The sequence below is a fragment of the Xylocopa sonorina genome, chromosome 9, assembly GCF_050948175.1.
Source record: "Xylocopa sonorina isolate GNS202 chromosome 9, iyXylSono1_principal, whole genome shotgun sequence".
Classification (NCBI taxonomy): domain Eukaryota; kingdom Metazoa; phylum Arthropoda; class Insecta; order Hymenoptera; family Apidae; genus Xylocopa; species Xylocopa sonorina.
Window position 1 is genome coordinate 4,100,525 of NC_135201.1, and position 23,919 is coordinate 4,124,443.

Genomic DNA, 23,919 nt, shown 5'->3' on the forward strand with positions numbered 1-23,919 from the left:
AAATGATAATGAAAAACCGTAAAAAGAAAAATAAATCACAGGTATGTAACTTCAAACGCTTTAATTATAATTTCATATTAAATTGACAAAAGTTCTTTATGTCAAACATTACATAGTAAAATAAACATCAAGTACAATATCTTGTACTGTCTTGTAAAGTTTTATATATATCATGAAACTTAAACGCTTATAAATCATAAACATGTATAATAGGTGAACTTAAAAAATTCTTTGGACTTTATCATATTATGGCACGAATATTAATCCAAAAATTATACATGTTAAATTATACTGTTCTTAACAAGTAGCAGAAATTTCTCAAGTGGTAATTCATTAGAATAGAAATAAAAATATAAGACTGTAATAAAATCTAAATTGTGTTTCTGCAAAAAGTTGTGCGCGTGAAATATATATTTTTATTCAAAATTTTTTACCACTCACATAAAATATAACAATACCTACTAAACATATTAAAAAGGCTAAAATATAATATTTTCTATTATTATTACACGTCTCTCTGTGCAATTGTCTTTTATCAGACTTATCTTTTCCTTTACGACGGGGCTTAAATTTTCGTTCAAACTTTTCAATTTCCTGTTGATTACGTAATTCTTCCGCCTGTCGTTTCTGTTCCAGAAATGCAGCTTCAGCTAAACGTTTTTCATTCTTTAATTTATCACAAATATCATCGCATTCTATATGAATTTCTACTTTCTGTATTTCGAAACAGATGAAGTCTTTCTTAATACGTTTGCACGCGCAAAACAACTTTATCCTTTTGTTGCATTTTTCTTCATTTGTACACGGACCTGGATGGCAGTTATTCATGCACCGATGTCCACAAGGATACTAAAAACAATACAATTGTTTAATTACAAATGGTATATGTAACATTAAATACAGTCATAAGTAATCTAAATAATTAAATTACATTTTTGGGGCATTGGTTTCCACATTTAAGCAATTCATTACGTTGTTCAGGTTTAGCTGATGTTAATTGAAAACATCTATGATACAAAGTACTTATACCACAATGACATGAAATTTTAATCATTTGCTTGCAAGGGCTGCATGGTGCTGGATGGCAGGGTTTTGGGCACGAATGCGTACAACCTTGCGGTCGTGGAAATAGACATGGTTTTTCACAGTCCATACAGGGAGTACCATTTTTATCTTCTGCAGATGATAATATTTTGTGGCAAACCAATTCGCATGTATGATTTGTGCACGATAAGGTTTTTCCACATAGTCTTCCACAAGACGTAGGCTTGGCCATATGACAAGGCCATGGACGTGTTTCATGTCCTCCTAAACAAGTAACTGGTACAGACACTTCACATGGTGGACACGGTAAAGTTTTTAGTTGTTTGACTTCTTTTTGTATATCCCATGGTCCAGCTGGTTGTGCTTTTACGTCATTTTTATTCACCTTCACCCAAACTTTAGTATGGCAAACAGCAACACAAGAATGATTGCATCGTTTATACACTAAGCCACAAATCTTTTTGCAAGGTGGACAAGCACCTTGATGGCATTTGTGAGTTTCTCTTTTCGGATGGTGACAAATCGGCGGTACCTTACATGGTTTATTACAAGGTGGTGGTTTAATTCTTTTTACTGTACCGCATGGTACTGTAATTTTATTATATCCACATCTGCACTGAATAACATCTGTCCGTGCGCATGGATAACATGGTCCACTATGACAAGGAGCAGAACACTTGTGTTTACGACAGTTTAGAGTATTGTCGCATATTTTCTCACACATATTATATGTACTCTTGATTAAACAATCGCAGCATTTTTTATTACATAAATGTCTTCCGCACAAACGCATTTGCATGCATTTCTTATTGCAATGAAACTCTTTGCCACATGCAATCTCTTTTTGGTAACTGCCACATCTACATGATTTTGTTACTACTTCTAAACATTGCCCACACCGATCGGTATGACATCTCATATTACAATAGTGTGATCCACAATCTAATAATTTACCACATGTGTCACCACAAGTAGGTAATTGTTCTTGTTTGCAAGAAACAGCATAACGCTTCTTCCCGCATGGACATGTTCTATTTTTTTCTAATGGACAGATTCCGCAATCGCTGATTAAATGGCATGTACTTTGGCATGTATGAACATTACAAGATAGAAGTCTACCACAGGGTTTATCGCAAATCCACATGCCTTCAGAGCATTTCTTTACTTCCTCGTTACTCTTACAATGACATTTCAAAAGTAAAACTTCTGAACAAGGTGGACATTCTCCTGCATGGCATATTTCTTTACAAACATGCGAACATAGTTTATATTTTTTATTACATGTGGCACCACAACTCCATTCTTTGGCATTGCATCGTCGTTGTTGTGGCATTTCTTTACCACAATAACACTCGATAAATACTGTTTTTGCACAAGGAGGACATGGTCCAGGGTGGCAAAGTAAAACACACTTATGGCCACACTCTGGTTGTAAATTTTTTCCACATGTTTCTCCACAAGAATGTGGAATATTCCATGGCTGATATGTTGGATCAGTGAGCTTCTTACAGAAGCATTTATAATTACGAGGAATTTCATCTTGCCCATATTCCATACGACATTTTGGACTGTAACATTTTTTTAAATACAATAATCACTGTTATTTAAAAGGTGAATGTTATACAGCAAGTTATAAAATATTCTTACCATGCCCAAATTAGTGCAATACCTTTCTCACGTTTAACATTCAAGCTATCTTGTATCCAGTGTAAAATACACGATAAATGCAAGAAGGCAAAACATTTACTGCAGTTCCAAATCTAAAAACATTACATGAATCGTTTAAAATATATGTTATAATGTATCACAATTTATTTTATCATGTTATACAGGTACATACTGCATCAGTTCTTTTTACTGTTGAAATGCATATAAGACAAACAGCATTGCCAGATTGGAAAATGTTAATTAAATATGACAAAATTTTTTCCGCATCCGCCTCTTTCCCTTGGTAGGCGGATAATACTTTCCCGACCACATTCTGTATATCTTCTTCGTTTTTATCCTCTTCATCTTCACTTGATGATTCCAAATAGGCGTTTGCTTCTAAATATTTATTAATTGCTCTTTTATTTTCAGCTTGAGCTTGCCTAAATTTCTGCATCTTCGCTTAGAAGTTTGTTGTATAATAACAGAATATTTGATGGCTGTGCACTGTAGCAGCAAAACAGAACAGAAAGTACTTATATACTTTTAAGTAAAAATAAAAATAATAAAGATATGATGTTCTTTTCATTGAGAATATCATAAAAATATGCGTTTTGGATACGAGTGAAAGAAAAAATGAATTATTTACTTACATGTGTCTAAACAGAGATATTTAAGAATCAAATAACGTATTGTTTCTTATTTGTTTGGAATACGTTATTTTTAAATTCTTCCAAATGTCAGTCACATTTTTGCTAAGCACTTGTTTCTTAAAGAATTGACATACGATCGTGCGATCCACGATTAAAACGATCAGAAGATTGTTGGTTATATTGCGGGAAATAACAGAAAGTATGGAAAAATACGTACAATCGTTTATAATCATTCGATCACGGATTTAGTTCCATTGGTTAATACAGATAAGATTTAGATAAAGAAAACTATATAGTCTGTAATAACCGAAAGAAATATATTTTATAATTGAATGATTTCTAATAAAAATTTTCCACCAATATCTCTCAGTGGCTTTCTTTTTACCAGAGTGTAAGGATTAATTGTAATGCCTAGCTATTTATTGATTTGCGAATAGTTACGATTTTAAAGTCAATGAAAATTATTTTGTTTGTTTTGTAGTGTGTAACGCGAAAGGGAAAAATCCAGCCAACGGTACAGATTAAGAATTACTAAAGCATGCATAAACATGTTAACCATCGTTTGACGATAATACTTGGTTAAACGATGGTATTTAATGAATAAAAGCCGGACTTTTATCGAGGTAAAGTGTAGAATACATAATGACAACAGAAGTGCAGTGGCAGAAGAATTTATACGAGAATCGTGGCTTGCCGGACAATTATACAGACAACTCGTTTTTGGAACAATTACGTAAAAATATAAAGCCGCATAACGTGACACTAATAGAAGCAATTACTTTCGGTGCAACGATATGCATACAGTTAAATATTGTAATACTTTTTGTTATCATATTCGTTTGGCTAAACAAAGAATGGGCAAGTCCTGATGTAATTTTCGTTTCCAGCGTAGTATTAACAGTATTTGGTTATTTTATATACTGTTTTAAGGAACCGAATACTTTAATCGAATTAACAAAACATATCAGAACTGTTCTAATTTTTCTTACATTTGGTTATATTTTATCACCGGTGCTGAAAACATTGACCGAAACTATTAGTACAGACACAATTTATGCCATGGCGATATTAATGTTCTTGGTGCATTTAATATTCAGCAAATATGGTTCGTTGCAAATTTCCTTGTCTGACTCTTTGTCGATTACATCTTCAATTTTTGGTTCTTTAATGCTAGCGTCTAGATTAAAGTCTCCGTTGCATGCTTTCTCTCTTCTCACTGTATCCGTACAGTGTTTCGTTCTATTACCACTTTTAATGCATAAATTAAGTAGTAAAATATTGATATCAAATTTCTTGACATTTAGTACCTTGTACTTTCTTTTACTCATTTCACAAACTCTTTCTTACGTATTTGTCGCGACTATACTATTTTTACATTTTATTTGCCCCTTTTGGTACATAAAATGTCAGAAATATAAGGATAATATTTACGGGCCTTGGGATGAGGCCATTATTACTTCTTAAAAAATACTTAAAGTATCTTTTTGAAAAATACTTTAACTTTTTTAAGTAAGAGCAGACTGAAAATATTGTAATATTTAATTTATTAATTGAAATATTACAATACAATTAACATAGTAACAAAACAATTATGAAAATGGTTTTTTATATATTATTGCGCCTATCAAAATGTTACAAAAATGATATACATTAACAATTTTACAGATATTGAATCACAATTTGAGAATATTAGTTTAATAGAAGAAGTATGAAATACATTTTTCCAGAAAAGTTGTACATATACAAGAAATTAATCGTTGGCCATTGTATCCACAATAATAGTGAAACATTTGTCATACATTTTTATAATAAATACTGTTTTTGAAAAGTTTTGACAACTGTTCATAAATACATGAACATGTAAAAAAATATGTTCTTATACATTCAAAATTGTAGACGCGATATTACTGTACAATTATAAACTGTAATAGCCTTTTAATTCTTCTAATAAGAGCCTCGATAAAGCTGTGATCTACCGTTGCGTATTCACTATGCATATCTAATAATTGTGTAACAAAACTATCTGTGAATGTAGAAACAAGACCTTGTTTTAATTCCATTAATGTTTCTGATGATACTTTCCACGCCACCATATCTTCGTCTATACCTCCAGAGGATACTGAAAGTTAGAAAAAGATAATTTTAATATCATATTTAATATCAGTAAATAAGTTCACAAATTTTATTATAGTACGTATTAACATATTTACCTTGCATTCGACTGTGTCGCGATATTATTTGTATCATATAGAAATCTAAGTGACTCCAAAGAATGTACAAAGCATGTTCAATTATCAAAGAACAGTATTTGATGGTTTTACGTTTCTCCTTTATCCAACGATTTAATCGTTGTTCGGCTATTATTCGTTGTTTCTGCACATCAAATTCTGTTTCGTCCTCAGACATGTATTCCTTTAATTCAGTTGTACTCATTTCTCCTACTACCGCTGATTTTTTACCAAGAGTATCAATATGCGGTAATTCAGCATGCAATAAATTCGTAACCGAGACTAATTGATCGACGATAGTTCCTAAATGTACACCTCCAAATGTGTCTTTCATCCTGTTGTCGCCTGGTTTCAGTGTTAAATGAGGCTCGAACAATACGTTTCTAATTTTCTGATCCATTCTACTATGCTGCATTTGATTACGCGTATATAGCATAATATTTGCAATAATCTGTACGCGAGAGATGTGTTGCTGGTTCGCTTCTGCCTGTTCGTGACTTAAGCGAACCGGAGCTGACTGCAATTGGAATTTTTGCAACAGTGACAGCATTAATCTTTGCAAACGATAAAGATGAGCGCGAAGTTCTCTCATTCCGCTAACGTCTTCTAATTTACTATCATCAAAATCAGTTTTAGCTAGCTCCTCATCCACCAGTTTATACATATCGATATTTGCCGATCGAGATATCACTCCTGTAAGACAGGCAATTTCTTTTAAGAAAAGTATATTCGCTTCTGGGAATGCATTTCTCAATATCATCTCAATAGTGTCTCGATGGCTCTGTAGAAATCCACATACTTGTATAGCACAGGATTGATTTTCTGTTCCGAGAGTAGTGAGAAGGGCATCGCAGAGATATAAAGCTGGCAAGAAGATTTGCTGATAACGTTGACCGAGAGATGGTATGAACGAATAGTCGCCTCCTTCGAATCCTACGTGAACATCTGGATGATGATCAAAAACAATCATGCTCGACATACATGATAAGATTTTGTTTTCTAAGAGATTTTCAGCACCCAATCTCGTAGAAGCCATTCTACAAAATGTAGCCATTTTTGCTTCGTACAAGTATAGTGGCCGTAAAGTCTGGGGGTCTGGTTGTAGCATACATCGTAACATACTGTCGGATTCTAGAAGACTGTCTATCATATGTTTCAAGTATCCTCTGCTAGCTAAATAAATGATCCAAGCGTTGTCGTAATCCAGTTCTAAGATTTTATCCAAACAGGATAACGCTAACATTTTACAAACGTCGTGACCACCCGAGCAATTGTGGCATAAAATGTCCATCAATTGATTTCCAAAGCTATTTATTACTTGTATCGTTGCATATCGATGGGAACGTTCTTGGAGAGGCATCACCCTGTTCACTGAACTATCCAACTGACTCACATACATTAAATCGATGATGTTCGTGCTTTCTGATTTTTCCAAACCGACCACGCAAAGGAAATTCAGTAGAGCTGCATACAAGTGAGTTATCACTTTTTGCGAGGAAGCGCCTGCATTTAAAATCCATTGTAATATATGACTCAGAATTATCTTCATCATTGTTGTGTTCGAGGGTGACGATGGGAATGATTCGTTTGCATCTGTTTGTGTAATAAAACTATTTCGTAGATGCACCAGTAACATCAAAACTGTTCCAGATACTAACGTTTTGATCTCGCTCAAAGCCTCGCAAGATGTCATCTTCTGTAACAGATCATGGGAGAGATTTAATAGCAGATTCTGTTTCTGTGGTGTGGGAAGTTGTTGATTTGTTGCGACACAAAAGAGTATTTCTGTTGTGTGACACCAGCCTTCAACAAATTTCACTGTAGCGTAAGACAATAACTTTGTTTGATTCCTCTTCAGGGCGTGTGACAGAATTTTTCGCACTTCCTGCTGCATAAGATTGCGCTGAGTCGCTGTTGCACTATTTTGAGTAACAGCCAATTCTTCTGTGATTAAGGAATGTAATTTTCTAATGTCTATAAGTCGTGGACCTCCCATTAACGTGACTGGAACGCTACACCGTCCTAAAACCATTTCGACTTGCGAAGGATCAAAGAAATCTAGAGATAACGGTGGCTCTAATTGAAGTTGAAACTCGATATAATGTAGAAGATCCATCAGGAGTTTTTGTGAAGGAACAATTTGCCCTTTTTCTTGGCCAAAGTTTCCGACTAGCCGTTGAACCAATGAATTCTGCAGGCTTCCGCCAGCGACCCGCAACTCGATCGCAGCTGTCTTTAATAACCATGACATACAACCCAATTCTGTCACCGTATTCTGTCCCTCGAATGGTAATTTTGAGAGATGCCTTTGTATGAAATCCTGATTAACGCTGGTTCGTAAAAATCTCAGTACTGCTACGGAAGTCTTATTATTCGCAGCCAACGTATGAAGGAAACAGTAGCAAGCCTCTGTTATTTTGTCACGGCCACGTTCAAGAGATTGCTCTAAAATGCCTAATATTGAATGCAAACAAGTTCGTGGGAAGCCTAAAAGACCAGGCTGTAGCAGAATGGTTTTTCTAATATCTTTAGTGATTTTGAATCCCAATAGGTAATGAGAAAGGTTCGGTGTTGGTCGTGTGATACTTTGCATCATTAAAAGTAAAATTCGTTCCTTACAGCTACCAGCGTATTGCTTTTCTTGATCAGTATCTTCATCGAAAACTATATCAGCGTCTAAGCATTCAACAAAACCGTGTCTAATGTTTGTAGTTAAAGTAGGAGTAGCAGTAAATGTAGAGAGTAATTCAGAATCTGCTCCTGGTTCATTAGTCACTTCGTGAATAACGCCAACAGCGTGAAACGCATGTCGTGGAAGCCAAGAACTGTATGAAACGTATTTAGCAACGTTTATCATATAGTCTGGCTTTTTCGATTGTGGATTCACTTCTAAGAGTAGTCTCGATAATCCAGTTAGAATTTTGTGTATTGATTTTGCGGCAGCTAATTGAGCCATGTAACTGTGTTGTGTTTTTAATCCTCTTTCTAGTATCTCCAAACAATATAAAGTGCCATTTTCGAGGTTCTTCTTACCAGGTATAGATTCATAAGCGTCGAAAGTAGTGCAGCCTTTATCGAGTACGTACAGTATTACGTGAAGTAATTCCGATTTAGAGTGCAATTGAGTCACTATATGATATCCAGGAGCCGAGTTGACCATCGTAACTTCTCCACTTTGCAGTTCCACTTTGCATCCAGTGAAATCTTCTACATTCGGCTCATATTGCTTAATCAGTTTCGAGAATATTTTTAAACAAGCTTCCGCGACTTCCCATTTTTCGCCTGGGTTCTTGTACGATCGCGTGTGGAACTTCAAGAATACAGTGTTAATAATAAAATGTAAATATGGATCGAAACCAGGATTACGTTGTCCCATTCCTAATAATCTTAATACAGGAAAATCAGTGAGAACATCTAAAAGTTCTAACATTGCTCGTGTTAATGGATATTCGTCTTTTTTCGATTCAATTTCCTCCAATTCGGTTTGAACACCCCTTGGTTGATAACTGCTTATAGTCGGTATAGTTGAAAGTATTTGTGCAGCCTCTAAACTCTGCCATATAGTTGAGGAACTTTCTGGTGATCTTGCTAACGCGGCGAGCGTTCGTATTAAAACGCTTTTTAATGGAATCGATATTCCGCAACTGACCAAACCTATTAAAGATGGTAGTACTTTCCATCCAGGATGATCACATATTGCTATTCTTGATATCTCGTCGTACTTTGCTATCACTTGCACGACTAATAGTACCGCTTCAAGACCTTTAACTTCTTCGGGTGTGATACCTTTTAGATGACTTTTTTGACGATAAACGGTATCTTGGCTAGGCGGCAATTCTTTCCTAAGATTATCATAGTATTGGCTTAAAGATTTGAAAAAGTGATCCCAGGAAATTGTTGTTGATCCGGAAGACCCTACAGATATTTGTCCGTTGTTTATTTTACTCGACAACGGCGAATAATAGTTTGAGAGATAAAGAATACTTACCATTCGGTTTAAGGAAATTAAATGCTTGCCGTGCTGCTTGAGGAGATGATCCTAAAGTCGCAATCATCTTAAGATATGGCACAAATAATCCTGCTGGTAGTATTTCACCAGCAAGACGTACAAATTTAAAAAGAGCAACTTGTCTAGACGGCAAGCGATTCATATAAGCAGGAGTGGATGTATGTGTTGAGTCTGTATGATGACACCAGTAATCCATAACTAACTCCAATTTTAAAGGGTCTTCCTTATATAATTCCGCTACTGTTAACATCAAATACTCAAAATGATTATCCAAATTCAATGGTGGTTCGATTCCCTCTTGTTGGTATGCTTGGATTAAACGCATAGATTCATCTGCGCGACTTCGTAGCTCTTTAACTTTTAAAGGCATTAGTAATATGAAATCGGAAATAAGAGAGTGGAAGTAACGAAGATAAAATTCTTCGTGATATATACTCTTGTTTTTAAATAGCATTTCAGCCATGAAATGGAAGCATTTGTTTGATAGAGCTGCTTCCAACAGCCTCTCGTCTTCAGTGGTAATGTTCAAGCCTTGCACGTTTGCTGCAGTTTTAATCGTTGTTAAAGCAACCGCAAAAGCGAATTGTACAACTCCGCGAAGGCCAGCACATTCCCAATTGATGTTTGTAGATATTAATTTCTGATACAACTCTTCGTGCGTTCCTTTCTCTGCGATCAATGGCATAGAACTGATCAATTCTGAAACGAGAAACAATAGATATTATCACAAATTATACAGTATAAAAATTGTACCTTTAAACATTTAAGAAGTATATTTTATACCTTCACCATTCTCACGACTATGCAACGAACTAAAATTAATTGCATTTAACACACTCATTACAAGAGCAAGTGTAACTTTATCTGGACCTTCTTCTGTTGCTTCCGATTCGATTTTTCTCGTTTCTAATAAAGATATCAAACGGAATAAAATTGTATTTGGCAACGAGGACTGTGCAGACCATAAATATAAAATATCTGCCAAATCCTGTCTAGAATCGTTGTAAAGTTTCATGACCATATAACGATGTTTTGGTCCACCTAAGGCTCGATTTTTTTCTAACAGTTCTTGCTCCTTCACAGGATCCAGTTGTTCTAACAATGATAAAATTCTATCCAGTAAACCATCTTCTTGTAGTTTATTTGTATATTCTGTGATGTGTCTCAGAAGAGCAATTGGAGCATCAATTTTCCAGCTATGCCCCATTCTTGCTTGTATAAGCATCCTTAAGGTTGATGTCAGAGCTTTCTTTCCATCGTAATACAGTAAAATAGCTGTTAATCCCCTGGTAAGACCAGGATGATGAGGCATTTGCAATTGAGCAGTGCATAAAAGGTCCAATGCCATAAATTCGTTAAGTTCATACATGTCTGATATAATAAGAGTTTCGCTGATCAAATCTTTTTGTAACAGTTGATGCCCTAAACTAGGAAGTGTTATACCCTCTGTACCTCCCTTTGTTATTTCTTCTCTGCTGTTCACATTTGGAGGCTGTATAACATAGGAAACTCATAATAATTTTATCGTTGCATTCCATTATTGTATTCTATAATCTCAAATACTTGATATCACATAATCACCTACATGATTTTTTAAAAGTGTCAGGAAATTTTGTTTATGATTACGTAGAGCCTCTGTAAATTCATGATATTGAAGATCATGAGTTGTCGGAGATGAGGTGATATATCTTTCCACAAGATTCTGTAATTCTTTATACGGAGTCCACATATCCTCCGTGGTCTCCTTATCTGAAAATTTTAAAGAAGAGATCGGTTGGCCATGATTTATGAAAATACAAAAACATGTATACATGCAAGCAATTGTTTGTAATGAAAGAATATTTTGTCAGAATAAGATAGACATGTTTACGGAATATTTCGTAATTACTTAATTGTATAACACAGCATTAAGTTGGATGAATTATTGCATACAGTTAAATTGCACGATTTAAATGTGCAATAATGATCTGCACGATACAGGTTAGCTTATCTCATGTAACGTGCAATATGTAAATATTTGTATGAATTAAATATTACCTTGCGACATCATTTTGCGAGAGATGGAACGTTACAAAAATACAAATCTAGCGAAGCAAAATAATATTTTGTTTAAGTAGAACGGAAAGAAAGAAATCTCGTCAAACATAATACAAATACCGGTGCTCTGGCGGGAACGATGGACTAATTAAGTCATAAACCATTAAACAACAATGCACGATAACGCACATAGATGCACTTGTTGCTCAAAATACAGATCACGTTACAAAATGCAACTCGAGAGATCGCGCGTTCGTGTTACGATTTTACTTTCGAAAATATTTCATTTATGCTATATTCGTAACATTCATAATCGATAACTTGTTTTCAATAGTTGTTCTTTTTTTTTTTTTCTTTTAACGATCATATTTATGTGAACATCGAACAGTTTCGCTAGATGTCATCTTCCAAGTAGTGGTAGCCTAACTAGTGTACCGTTCTGGTCTATGCTTATTTTCTTTCGGGTCGCAATGTTCCTGGGTTAATAATTTGAATGACAACGTTATTTTATTCGTTTATTGTATCGTAAAGTTCGTAAATCCGTAAGTTCAGATCACGGTTTACGTAATATATATAAAACTACATAAATGTACGATGCGGAGCGATCGGATGTGCGATAGAGAATGTACATATGTCGCCGGCCGGTAATTTTGTGTACGTGGTCAGATATGGAATAGACAAGACGAAGTTCCTTGTTGTTTGTTCGATCAGTATGTAATCACTGCGTTCCGTTCAAATAGTACGTTTGCTGGTTGATTCATTCACTTTCTCATTGAACTCGACGGTTTTTATTCTTCACTTTTACGAAATCATAACCTATAGCCAAGTGACAAACGCCATGTGGTCTTCTACAGTTACAGCTTTTGTTGTTATTTGTCTTAACACAATATTGCATTAAAAATTTTCTCAATACGCAGTTTATTTTTTTTTAAGATTTAATTGCTTTCCGCATGCGAGACAATTGTAGTTTTAATTATTGTTTAAAAATGTGATAAGTTATATATTTTAGCATAAAAGATGGTGGCTTCTTCCATTGTTGTAGGTAAATTGTATAAAGAGGTGGTGCTGTCTCTTAATCACTTAAGAAGTAGCGCCTCAGCTACGTCAATATGGCTGTACTAACGAAGACAAGAGGTTTGCGTATGTCCGCACAGAAACAAGAAACACTACTGAAATTAACTGTATTGTCTCTTGCTGCAATTTTATGTAAGTTTTGCGTGAAAGAATTGTTGTATATAAGAAATTCTATAGATGCGTAATTTTATTTTCCAGCTTTTGCGACAAGATTATTCTCGGTTTTAAGATTCGAGAGTGTTATTCATGAATTTGATCCATATTTTAATTATCGCACAACAAAGTATTTAGCTGAAAATGGATTTTACAGTTTTCATAATTGGTTCGACGATCGTGTTTGGTATCCACTGGGGAGAATAATCGGGGGTATAACATTTAGTAACTGTACTCCTTTTTATATTGAAGCGATTATACATTAATGTATATTAAATATGAATTATTTCTGTTATAGGAACAATATATCCGGGTTTAATGATAACATCAGCAGCATTATATCGTCTTTCATGGTTACTAAATATTACCTTAGATATACGCACTATTTGTGTCTTCCTTGCTCCATTGTTTTCTAGTTTGACTACAATTATCACTTATTTACTTACCAAAGAACTGAAGGTAAAAATGTGCTTAATAGTTAGTATGGTATTACTGATATGATAAATAAAGTGATTTCTATGATTTTAAGGATTCTGCATCAGGATTGTTTGCTGCAGCTATGATAGCAATTGTTCCTGGTTATATATCACGATCAGTAGCAGGATCCTATGATAACGAGGGCATAGCTATTTTTTGTATGCTGTTTACATATTATATGTGGATAAAAGCAGTTAAAACTGGAGCAATTTGTTGGGCGACTTGTGCTGCTCTTGCATATTTTTATATGGTGTCTTCTTGGGGTGGCTATGTATTCCTAATTAATCTAATTCCTTTACATGTATTGACCTTGATGGTGACTGGAAGATTTTCTCATAGGATATACATTGCATACAGTATTTTATACTGTTTAGGAACAATCTTGTCTATGCAAATATCATTTGTTGGTTTCCAACCTGTTCAGAGCTCTGAACATATGCTTGTAAGTAGAAATTATATCCACTTTTGTCTTCACAGGAAAATGTTTCAAATAAAACTAGTTTTTGTTTCCCATAGGCATTAGGAGTTTTTGGTCTCTGTCAGATTCATGCTTTAGTTGATTATTTACGAAGTAAAGTGTCTCAAGAGGATTTTGAGATACTATTTCGTGGTCTGGTTATTTCTGTAGTTACTGTCTCCTTTGTATTAGGTGTTATTTTAACTATTACAGGTATGTACGATAGTATTTTTTAGCTTTAGATCGTAAGGTAAATTGTCATTTAGATTTCTCAATTCTCTTTAAGGGAAAATATCTCCATGGACTGGTCGATTTTATTCTCTCTTGGATCCGTCGTATGCAAAAAATCATATACCAATAATTGCCTCTGTTTCGGAACATCAGCCAACATCATGGAGTTCTTTTTACTTTGATCTTCAGATTTTAGTATTTCTATTTCCTTCGGGTTTATACTTCTGTTTCTCAAAATTAACTGATTCAAACATCTTCCTTATTTTGTATGGTGTGACAAGTTTATACTTTGCCGTGAGTAAATGTTTTTCGCTAGAAATTCATGATTATAGAAATAAGAGATTTATACAAGTGTTTAAATATACCTGAAATTGTGCAGGGTGTAATGGTTCGCTTGATGTTAGTTCTTGCTCCTGTAATGTGTATATTGGGTGGAATCGGAGCTTCCTCTTTACTTGTTACTTACATGAAACAATTGGACAGAGGAAAAGTTAGCGATAAAAAGGCGAAGAAATTTGAAAGTAATTACGTTCTCAGAAGTGAGGTAATTAAACATTAATATTTGATGTGATATTTTAAAAATTTTTCTCACGAAATAAATTTTTCATCGCTTCGTACTAATTTTCAGATTGCGACACTTTTCATAACAGTAATGTGCATTCTCTTCTTTTCGTATACGATTCATTGTACCTGGGTTACAGCGGAAGCATACAGTTCACCCAGTATCGTGCTATCAGCACGTTCACCGGATGGTGGTCGTATGATTTTCGATGATTTCAGAGAAGCATATTATTGGTTACGCATGAACACACCAGAAGTAATATTACAATATTTGCCATATATAATTTCTTGGTAATTTACAATATTATAATAATAAAATATTTAAAATGTTATTTCTTTAAATTCAGAATGCAAAGGTAATGTCTTGGTGGGATTATGGATACCAGATCACGGCGATGGCGAATCGTACGATTTTAGTAGACAATAATACATGGAACAATACTCACATATCAAGAGTTGGTCAAGCGATGGCAAGTTCTGAAGAAAAAGCTTACGAAATAATGAGGGAATTGGACGTTAATTATGTTCTTGTTATTTTTGGAGGACTTACAGGCTATTCGTCAGATGGTATTATAATTAATGCATAACTTGAAAATTGTCAGTTTAAATTCTATTGAATTATATTGCAATTGCAATTTCAGACATTAATAAGTTCCTATGGATGGTACGCATTGGCGGAAGCACTGAAAAAGGGAAATCTATAACAGAATGGGATTATTATAATTCAGCAGGAGAATTTAGAGTTGATAAAGAAGGTTCTCCTATTTTGCTCAATTGTCTTATGTACAAAATGTGTTATTACAGATTTGGTCAAGTTTATACAGAAGGAGGTAATTTCTTTTAATTATTTACTACAGTACAAATTAAGTTTATGTTGTTTAAAAGTAATTGTAAACGTGATTATTTGATGATTACACAGGGAAACCTTCCGGATACGATAGAGTTAGAAACATGGAAATTGGTAATAAAGACTTTGAGCTAGACATGTTAGAAGAAGCTTACACTACAGAGCACTGGCTTGTCCGAATTTACAAAGTAAAAGATTTGCGAAACAGAGGAATTTAAAGAAAATAAGATGAGAATTAGAGACAAAGGAGTAAACTGTTTCGTAATTTCACTTGCTTATAAGTTTTATAGTTTTCTATAAGATATCACTATGGCACTAAATAGGATTACATACAATTTTCAATACGCGTCAATACATTTAGAACTTAAAATATAAAAGACATACAGATTTCGTTATATACTTCACTTTAGTAAATATATCATTATATCAATTTATAAAATAAGTTGATTTTGGAAATAATCTTTATATATTAATTTAGAAACAAAGAAAGAACAATCGAGCAGTACATATTTATTTTATAATAGCTTATATTAATAAAAATTTATCCATATGTATATACATATATATATATATGATGTGAAACTCAATGAATATTCAGAATGTAGTTTATTAAACAGAATATTCTTGGGGATGCATTTATTTTTAAACGTTAGACACTGAAGTGATTTCTGTGTTCAAAGGTAATGATTATTTTCATGATTGCTTCCTTACATAGACATAAATAATTTTGTTGACAGTTAATAGTATGGAGATTTAATTTATAATATACACTAATCCGTTATAGGGAAGACAAACTTATATTGAAGAAAAACTTGGAAGCTGTCAACCTATCAATAATAATATATGTAACATAAAACAATGCCAAATGACTGATCAGGAAGTGTGTTGTGCATATATGTATATATATGTACATTAAGAATATGTATCGATTTACCACCCATATGTTTAGAGAGAGGCATACTTTATATTGTGTGTTGCTTAAAAAGTGTAACTAATATTAACTTTTCTTTGTGAACCTGTACGGACGTAAACAATTTCTAGGTGAAGATGAAAAATAAATATGAACTGACAGCACTTGGTTTTTATACATATATTTTATTAGATATACTTTACATAATTGTAAAACTCTTAAAATTTAAAGATTACGAAATGCTTGAATCATAACTGTGTTTTATTTCAGAAATATCAAGTCATATGGGTTAATATGAGTAGCATCGTTTATACAATTACCATAACTATCTTACCCTTAGCAATATCGTTAATTTAAGAAACGCAGGAATGCAAACGCTCATTTAAATAGTAGATTTTATTTATCAGTGCATAATAAAATTTTATTTGCAAATCTCGTTAATTATCTTCTAATAGACCATAAAGGATCTAGCTGACTTAGAGGATCAATGGGGCCCTCCTTAGATTTCTCCTGAATCGATGTTGCTGAATGTGGCGCACCACTAACTGTAGAACCCTTTTGTCGACCTATAATTTAAGCCAACTCAGTATATGTTTGCTTACAGAGAAATTATTATGCGATACCTTGTTCAATATCTGTTCGCTGAGCATTGATACCAAGACTCTGAAGAAAATCATCAGAAGGATGCATTTTTCTCAGTGTTTTATCCTTACTGCCTTTCAATCCTTCAAAGTTTTCAAACGTAGAACGGGTTGATGACAAAATTCCACCTAATATTCAACAAATACAATTAGTCACCAACTATCTCATGTAAATTCTGTTGGTACGTCCAATCCGGATGATTAATTTACGACGAATAGAATCTCTGCGGCGATTTTACCCTCTCTAATAATCCTGGATTGAACGTAAGAAAGTCAAAGAAACAATCCTTACGTTTCATTAGAATGTCTTGCGCGTGGTACAATACCAATTGATACGCGAATAGCAAAGACTCTTTATTTACAACTTGTTTACGGCACTTCAGAAGACCCTTGAATACAAGAGGAACATTGACTATTCCACAACCCGCACGTATATGACATACTGTTGCCGCTGCTACCAGGAATAAGCTAGTTAATGCTCCGCCATCTAAACAATGTACCACTATTGGTTTCGTACATCGTCTTAATGCTTGTTCTGTCATTACATCAGTTGAAAACATAAGCAATGCACCTGGACTACTGGGGAAACCGCTAAGAAACAAAAACTGGGTTATATGCATGAAACAATTAAATATTTTATTCATATCAGAGACTTACTTGGAAGGCCATGTGAGAAATTGCATGTGCACGACAGTCTTTTCTGAGTTTTTCTTAGTATTATGCACAGAAATAACTCTTTGGACATAAGACACGTGGTTTGTTCTCTTCTTTAGTGAAATCACAAAGTTACCGACATTTAAGATATCTTCCTCGCTCGTAGGCCAGTATATCTCTCCGTTTAATTGCGTATCCGATACTAAACACGCAATTACTTCGCTCTCTTGTTCCCATATCATTGTCCAAAATACTTCTAACTTGTCAGGCAACGGCGCTTGAGTAATAATAAATACTGTTGGTATCCATTGTGTAATTTCCATTATATGAGAAGCATTAATATAATTTGGGACATCCGTTGACGATATTTGTACCCTTGTTGTATCGTACGGGATACATTCCATTACCCTATTTTCCGAAGAATGTGCTAATGCTACTGTATACGATTGCTTTCCACTTTCTCTTTCCTAAAATCGAAAAATTAGTGCATATTTTGTAAAATAAAATAGTACGCATAATATACGTGGATAATCTTACTTCGAATTCTTGGACTTCCTTCCATTTTATATCAAGATTAGTTGCCCCGCTTAACGTTTTAACAAGTAAACTATCTACAAATTTTTCATACTTCTCGACTTCACTGACGAATTTTTGTAACGCTACTGGATCACCTAAGGGATCTTTTTTTGGCTGTACATCGTTATACCATGTATCCCATACGATCTGTAAATTTTCGTTTTCTGTTTTGTCCTCGATAACTATAGACGAAGTGTTAGCCTGTTCATTGTCATTTTTCTTTTCTTTATCTTGGTCATTAACAGCGTCTTTGGATGCGACTTCGCTTTGCGTGTTATTTTCAGGAGCTTTGTTGACGGGACGCACTTCTGGTACTAAGGGCGCGTGGTTTATAGTGATATCAAGATCAGCAAGCAGGTCTACATTGGACTGTTCTGATTTTGTAGTGGTTTTAGTAGGATTCGCGCTTGTCGTTGTATTAGTCCCATTGTTAACAGCTTGCACGTATGTTTGATTGTAATTAGTATAATTACTCTCGTTTCTGCTAACAGATGCTAGCAAAAATATTAAATAAATATTGTTGAAATAAATTAGCATCAACAAGAGAGAAAGATAATGCATAACACTTACTTGGATTTTGCATTTGAAGACCGTATGGCGTAGTGTAATAAATTTCAGACAACTGCGATTGATCTCCTTGCTCTGAATATTGAGAAGATGGAGTTTGACTGACCATTGAATTATTACTGGCATTTGTGTACCTTGCGCTACTTTCTTGCTGTTGACTAATATTGTTAATGCCAGTGTTTATTTGTAAAGCCGATTCAGAGCTAGGCTGTTCTGATACTTGAAATGATTGTGAAGTTTGAAGATTGCTGGGATTGTATTCATAACACTGACTAGTAGGATTGTAAGTATATCCCATTTGATTTTTGTATGGTTCTGTCACAGTAGTTGTTACTTGAGTTCCTTGCACATAATTGTATCCTTGATTGTAGCCATGAGAATAGGTACCATATCCAGAGTAATGCGATTGTTGTGGGTATTGGTATGTTTGTGGATAATTTTGTATACTTGCAGATGGCTTTGCATGACTTTGAATTATTTCTGTGTTAGTGGTACAGTTCGCGTGCGCATAGGTATTGCATGTATCCGTAGACACCATGGTTTGTGAATATGAAGCACCGCTGGTATGTTGTACATTATAAGTACTAGGATAATTTAAAGTAGCTGCTGGATCATTGGACGATCCATATTGATATCCTTTATCTGCATAAATTTGTTTACTTTGATCTATAGTGCTCTGCTGTGGATACTGCGCAACATTAGAACTGTGCAAAGTTGAAGAATACGAAATACCCATATCACTAACTGGAGCTGACAGAGAAGTAGTGGAATGAACAGACGGAGGAATATTCGTGTTCATATATTGTGTCGGCATGTACTGACTAGACGGAGGAATATTGGCCATTCCGGATGTATTTTGGCTCAATGTGACTTGCTGCGTGTGTAATTCGGATGGATTATAATACATCCCGCCAACATAAGCTTGTGTACATGGAATTTCATTTTGATTAATTTGAGGAAGAGTATAGTTTTGTATTTGAGTACCATCCATTGGTAGTACATGCTGACTTCTCACGATAGGTACAGGTTCTTGAGGGATAAGTTTTTGCTGCACTTCAGGCATATACTGCTGTCCTTGTTGAGCAACAGTAGTATAGAGATGAGTTTGTACGTCTGTCGGTTTACTGACTGTATTGGGCAGAGAGAAAGACGCTTGTGTTATCGTTGATGGTTGCGATATCTCGGTCTTAGCAACAGTAGCAATAGCAGTCTTATCGAGATTAGAAGGATATTGCTGTGCAACATTATATGCAGAATAATCAACAAAAGGCTGATAATTTTCATATTGTAACGTGTTGCTAGGATAGTTGTACTGCGGTTGAACAGTCCCAGGATACTTCTGTTGTCCATCCAATGTTGTAGAGAATTGTCCATTGGGTAGGTAAGAGTTTACCGGATACTGCACTGCTGTACTATCTGTTGTAGTATTTGTACCAAGTACTTGCGGATAACTGCTTATAGTATCTGAATTATTTACTTGTACATAACTTTGACTCAGTGCAGTATTCTCATTGTATGCAGAAGATTCGTGAGAGTAGGGCAAATTTGTTTTGTAATCCGTATATGGTACAGAATAATATTGTTGCATAGGTTTTACAGGCGCCATTGCATCCATCGCAGGCATTCCGCCAGGATGCATTACACTTTTATTCGCTGTGTCATTCAAGTATGCTTTTGCTGATACGTCCGCTTGAACTTGACTTCCTTGTCCTTTATACACGTTATAATATTGATTTTGAATATTTTCCGTTCTGCTGTTTAAGTAATCTTTCAATTTAAGTCCACTGCCAGTTCGAATGCGATTCTGATCATGAGTGACTGGTGTTACCGCGTCGACTTTTTCTTGAGAAATCTTATTACTATCCTGTGCAAGTATATGTTCACGTTCTTCTTCCTGTACTTTACAAGTGCTTTTCACCCTCTGAAGTAACTTGGATACATTTATTTCTAGTTTTCTATAAAATTCAAGGCCTTTACTAGATTTCGATAACAAATCTTCGTAAGCATCATAAGAGGCGATCAAAGAAGAAATGGTATGTTCTCGACGTTTCAATATCTCCTCGACTCCTTTTCGTACGTTAGCCGTTTGGGCATACGCATCAGTTAAAGCGGCCAAAATATTATCTTGTGCAGCAAGATTTTGATCTATTAAAGTCACTAGAGTCTGATGTTTACTAAGTTGATCCGCGAACAAACGATCCAAAGGTCCTGAATCGGACGTGGCAGTAACTAATAAGCGTGTCAGATCATCCTGTGCAATTGAGTCTCGTAATTTCGTATGCAATTCGTTCCTCTGTCTGTGCATCTCGTTAACCTTGTTTAAAATCCGTTTTAATTCTTTCATATGCATCCGTTCCAATTCAATTGCACTGTGTGATTTATCGGTATTCTGTTCTGAAAGATACGCGCTTGGCGATGGTATATGGTTAATGAGTTCAGCAAGCGGCTGAGAAAGTATCTTCAAATTTTTCACATGCATCGATATCGCTTTATGAAGAGCATGATTGCTTTCCGTAGCTTTGTTATGAGCCTCTTCGTATTTTTTCGCTTCCCGAGTTAAATCGGTCGCTACTATTGACGGTGGCCTTTTCCCAACCGCGTCTTGATATTCTTTTTCTTTTTGTTCCTCGTCTAGGACAAGCCGTTTAATCTCTTTCAGTATTTTCTCAACGTCTTGACTAGTGTCCGATAATTTTCCCATGATGTCGACTAAATCTTGAATAACATGCTGCTTTGCATTGAGTGCAGCACATCTTTCGACTAATTCATCGGGGAGGGGCAGACGTTCCCATTCCGTCGTTTGAGCATCGGGATCCCACAAACTCATATGTTCCAGTTTTAAAGATGTCAAGTAAGTATTCAGCTGTTGATCTTTTTCTTCGATTTTACTACCGACGGAACGTAAGATTTTTGCTTTTTCTTCCGAATACAAAGAACTTGCTTCGTGTACCTTCATTGGCACCAATCTGCATCACAAATATAATCCCTGAATAATAAGATTAAAATTGAAATGTTTGAATAATTTGAACGTGCTTACCTGGCAAATATGTCAGGACCTGAAACTTCAGGATCATTAATGCTGAATGATATTCCTTTGACTAACGGTGCCCCTTTTACAGTAGGTAGCGTTTCTTTTTCAGGTATTTCCTCGTGATATATAAATTCATTTTCATTTTTAGCTGCTTTACGTTTCCCTTCTATTACGTCATTCGTGAACGTTAATGCTTCTTCTATGACTGTCTTTTCTCCAGGAATATTTGAATAAATTAATTGTGCTTCGTTCAAAGAAGCTAATGCAGCATTATAAAATGCAACTCTCTCTCCCATTTTTCTTTGTTCTTCAGCACCTAAGCCTTGATATAAATACGTAACGGCTAAGTGGTAAGCTTTCTTGAATTTCAAATAATATTTCCAGCTCTAAAGAAACAAATTCTAAATATACATAGTTGCATGATACGATAATAAAAAAAAAAAGTAAACAGTAGTAAATTGTACCTTGTAAATTTTAGTACCAACTGTGTCCGATATGCTTCCCTCTTCACCTCCACCACCTTGTTCAAGTGTAGTTAATGCCAGATTAAAATAGTCCACTATCTGTCTTGCGACTTTTGCTGCATGATACATATATCTTGTAGAATGATACACAAGAGTAGACGATTAAAGCCACAAAAGGTGTAATATAACTATGCAATTTCTAGTTCTCTCGTACTTACCAACGATTGTGGGTTTACGATTATCAAGCATGCTTTTTTCTAATATACATTCTTGAGCTTGGGCCAAGCAAAGCTGATGCATGAATGTCATTAATTCTGGAGCTAAATCCAGTCCAGATGGCTGTGGGTAACTGTTTTTTAAATGTTCGAACGCCCATGCAGCACACTGAAAGTGCGCACAGGCCATTTTCATCCCATCGGCCGACGTTCTTTCTGTAAGGGCGCCTAACTGAGTATGCATAGCGCCAATATTGTACAAAATTGAAATAATTTCAAAGCGAATGTTCGCCAGTGAACAAACCATGTTTGCATATGTATCTCTCCTGTTTAAACGACAACGTATTCAAGTTATTAACATCAATAATCATCGACTATTAATTCCAATCGCGCATAGTTTACCATGTAAATGTAACTGCTGCTGCACCATCTTTTCCCATAGAAAATCTACTTTGAAGGAAATGCAATTGACAGTAGTATCTTTTCAATAACGAACACCCAGCTACATCGACGGGTGGACGTATAGCCGCAGCTCGCAAATTTTCCAGTTGACGTATTTCGTGTGTATACGATTCTGGATCTTCATTGTAAAAATCGCGTATATACTAAAAAGAGAAAAACAAAAAGAAAACACAACAGATTTTTTATTCCAGTTTATTTGATTCAGAAATCATAAAAAAATTATTGTATAAAATGATCTGCTCGCATTTGGATAAAACAAATTTGTACGTATAATAACAGAAATTGGTGATTAACATGTATAATTAAATATCAGTACGTTAGAGAACTTATCCTACGATTAATTTATACCTGCTTCAACTTTGGTCCAAACGAAGTAGGTTCCGGGCTAACTTTTAATTGAAACGATATCATGGGCAATCTCGGTACCGCTTCCATTGTAAACTATTTATTAATATATTATCTTCTCGCAGTTTCTAAAAAGTGACAGTTGATCACCTGTCAAACTCATAGAAAATGGATTTGTTCATAGAATATACATACTTTTTGTTATCACGTACCACTTGTGACGAGCGAAGTGTTGCCAATGGGCAAATATTCATGTGAGAGAGAGAGAGAAAGGCGGCGAAGTTCGCGCGGTTCTAATTACGTAAAATTTTTCTCACGATACTCGAAAATCCTCTCGAACGGCGTTTCACATTTTTCCACGTCGTTGTAACAACAATATAAAAGATACTCGAATATCGATCAACGAGTATATAGGGAAATTGTTCATTTTTTTTTCCTTTCCATTGGTCGAATAATAAATACATACTTATACCATCTCGCGAGATACAATGGAATGTTCCAACGGTTTCCGATTTTCTATGGAAAGGGGCTGAAGACTGGTCGTTATGCACGAATTGATGTATCATATTAAAAATATACTACTTGTTTGTTTGTTCGTGGATTGAGCATCGAAGAATGTGCGAGCGTATTCGTCTA

At 34.9% G+C, this 23,919-nt stretch overlaps 5 protein-coding genes across 8 annotated transcripts; 2 read left to right on the forward strand and 3 right to left on the reverse strand.

Annotated features, from left to right (window-relative positions):
* Window positions 1-44: 44 nt before the first annotated feature.
* Window positions 45-3,542, reverse strand: LOC143426891 (NF-X1-type zinc finger protein NFXL1). The gene is made up of 5 exons (XM_076900610.1): window positions 3,345-3,542; window positions 2,885-3,198; window positions 2,692-2,804; window positions 932-2,612; window positions 45-849 (listed from the first exon to the last, which is right to left on the reverse strand). Exons 2-5 carry the CDS (start codon window positions 3,146-3,148, stop codon window positions 421-423), a joined length of 2,487 nt encoding a protein of 828 aa, XP_076756725.1. The 5' UTR covers window positions 3,149-3,198; window positions 3,345-3,542; the 3' UTR covers window positions 45-420.
* Pig-c (phosphatidylinositol glycan anchor biosynthesis class C) lies at window positions 3,435-5,403 on the forward strand. Its single transcript, XM_076900612.1, has 2 exons — window positions 3,435-3,601; window positions 3,826-5,403. Exon 2 carries the CDS (start codon window positions 3,987-3,989, stop codon window positions 4,806-4,808), a length of 822 nt encoding a protein of 273 aa, XP_076756727.1. The 5' UTR covers window positions 3,435-3,601; window positions 3,826-3,986; the 3' UTR covers window positions 4,809-5,403.
* On the reverse strand, window positions 5,100-11,766 carry Nup205 (nuclear pore complex protein Nup205). The gene is made up of 6 exons (XM_076900603.1): window positions 11,619-11,766; window positions 11,167-11,330; window positions 10,365-11,073; window positions 9,561-10,280; window positions 5,555-9,487; window positions 5,100-5,463 (listed from the first exon to the last, which is right to left on the reverse strand). The coding sequence occupies exons 1-6, from the start codon at window positions 11,629-11,631 to the stop codon at window positions 5,249-5,251; spliced, it is 5,754 nt and encodes a 1,917-aa protein (XP_076756718.1). The 5' UTR covers window positions 11,632-11,766; the 3' UTR covers window positions 5,100-5,248.
* Window positions 11,767-12,061: 295 nt separating this feature from the next.
* Window positions 12,062-15,683, forward strand: Stt3a (catalytic subunit 3A of the oligosaccharyltransferase complex). The gene is made up of 12 exons (XM_076900611.1): window positions 12,062-12,160; window positions 12,661-12,824; window positions 12,891-13,058; window positions 13,144-13,304; window positions 13,375-13,764; window positions 13,839-13,992; window positions 14,066-14,304; window positions 14,390-14,554; window positions 14,639-14,827; window positions 14,919-15,138; window positions 15,213-15,401; window positions 15,491-15,683. The coding sequence occupies exons 2-12, from the start codon at window positions 12,728-12,730 to the stop codon at window positions 15,634-15,636; spliced, it is 2,118 nt and encodes a 705-aa protein (XP_076756726.1). The 5' UTR covers window positions 12,062-12,160; window positions 12,661-12,727; the 3' UTR covers window positions 15,637-15,683.
* Window positions 15,684-16,493: 810 nt separating this feature from the next.
* Window positions 16,494-23,546, reverse strand: Mop (tyrosine-protein phosphatase non-receptor type protein myopic). 4 transcript variants are annotated; one of them, XM_076900605.1, is made up of 12 exons: window positions 23,479-23,546; window positions 23,287-23,411; window positions 22,879-23,081; window positions 22,480-22,802; window positions 22,262-22,377; window positions 21,804-22,183; window positions 18,770-21,732; window positions 18,161-18,693; window positions 17,627-18,090; window positions 17,262-17,560; window positions 16,952-17,098; window positions 16,494-16,894 (listed from the first exon to the last, which is right to left on the reverse strand). In XM_076900605.1, the coding sequence occupies exons 2-12, from the start codon at window positions 23,371-23,373 to the stop codon at window positions 16,770-16,772; spliced, it is 5,640 nt and encodes a 1,879-aa protein (XP_076756720.1). In that variant the 5' UTR covers window positions 23,374-23,411; window positions 23,479-23,546; the 3' UTR covers window positions 16,494-16,769. The 4 variants fall into 4 exon arrangements, 3 of the variants coding, with proteins under 3 accessions (XP_076756720.1, XP_076756719.1, XP_076756721.1); XR_013102206.1 differs by having other exon boundaries at window positions 17,209-17,560; window positions 23,287-23,519; XM_076900604.1 differs by having other exon boundaries at window positions 23,287-23,518.
* Window positions 23,547-23,919: the final 373 nt, after the last annotated feature.

Bases quoted from the DNA above. Each gene is read 5' to 3' on its own strand.
- Mop (XM_076900605.1), bottom strand. From the start codon at position 23,373: ATGGAAGCGGTACCGAGATTGCCCATGATATCGTTTCAATTAAAAGTT. The intron at 21,733-21,803 runs GTAAGCACGTTC...TTTGTGATGCAG, and splicing joins GGTCCTGACATATTTGCCAG to ATTGGTGCCAATGAAGGTAC. The intron at 17,561-17,626 runs GTAAGTCTCTGA...TTTGTTTCTTAG, and splicing joins TTTCTCACATGGCCTTCCAA to CGGTTTCCCCAGTAGTCCAG.
- Nup205 (XM_076900603.1), bottom strand. The intron at 11,074-11,166 runs GTAGGTGATTAT...TATGTTATACAG, and splicing joins TGACACTTTTAAAAAATCAT to CCTCCAAATGTGAACAGCAG. The intron at 9,488-9,560 runs GTAAGTATTCTT...AAATATCTGTAG, and splicing joins TAATTTCCTTAAACCGAATG to GGTCTTCCGGATCAACAACA.
- Stt3a (XM_076900611.1), top strand. From the start codon at position 12,728: ATGGCTGTACTAACGAAGACAAGAGGTTTGCGTATGTCCGCACAGAAA. The intron at 13,305-13,374 runs GTAAAAATGTGC...TATGATTTTAAG, and splicing joins TACTTACCAAAGAACTGAAG to GATTCTGCATCAGGATTGTT. The intron at 15,402-15,490 runs GTAATTTCTTTT...ATGATTACACAG, and splicing joins TCAAGTTTATACAGAAGGAG to GGAAACCTTCCGGATACGAT.
- LOC143426891 (XM_076900610.1), bottom strand. From the start codon at position 3,148: ATGCAGAAATTTAGGCAAGCTCAAGCTGAAAATAAAAGAGCAATTAAT. The intron at 2,805-2,884 runs GTATGTACCTGT...TAATGTTTTTAG, and splicing joins CAGTAAAAAGAACTGATGCA to ATTTGGAACTGCAGTAAATG. The intron at 2,613-2,691 runs GTAAGAATATTT...AAAATGTTACAG, and splicing joins ATTGCACTAATTTGGGCATG to TCCAAAATGTCGTATGGAAT.
- Pig-c (XM_076900612.1), top strand. From the start codon at position 3,987: ATGACAACAGAAGTGCAGTGGCAGAAGAATTTATACGAGAATCGTGGC.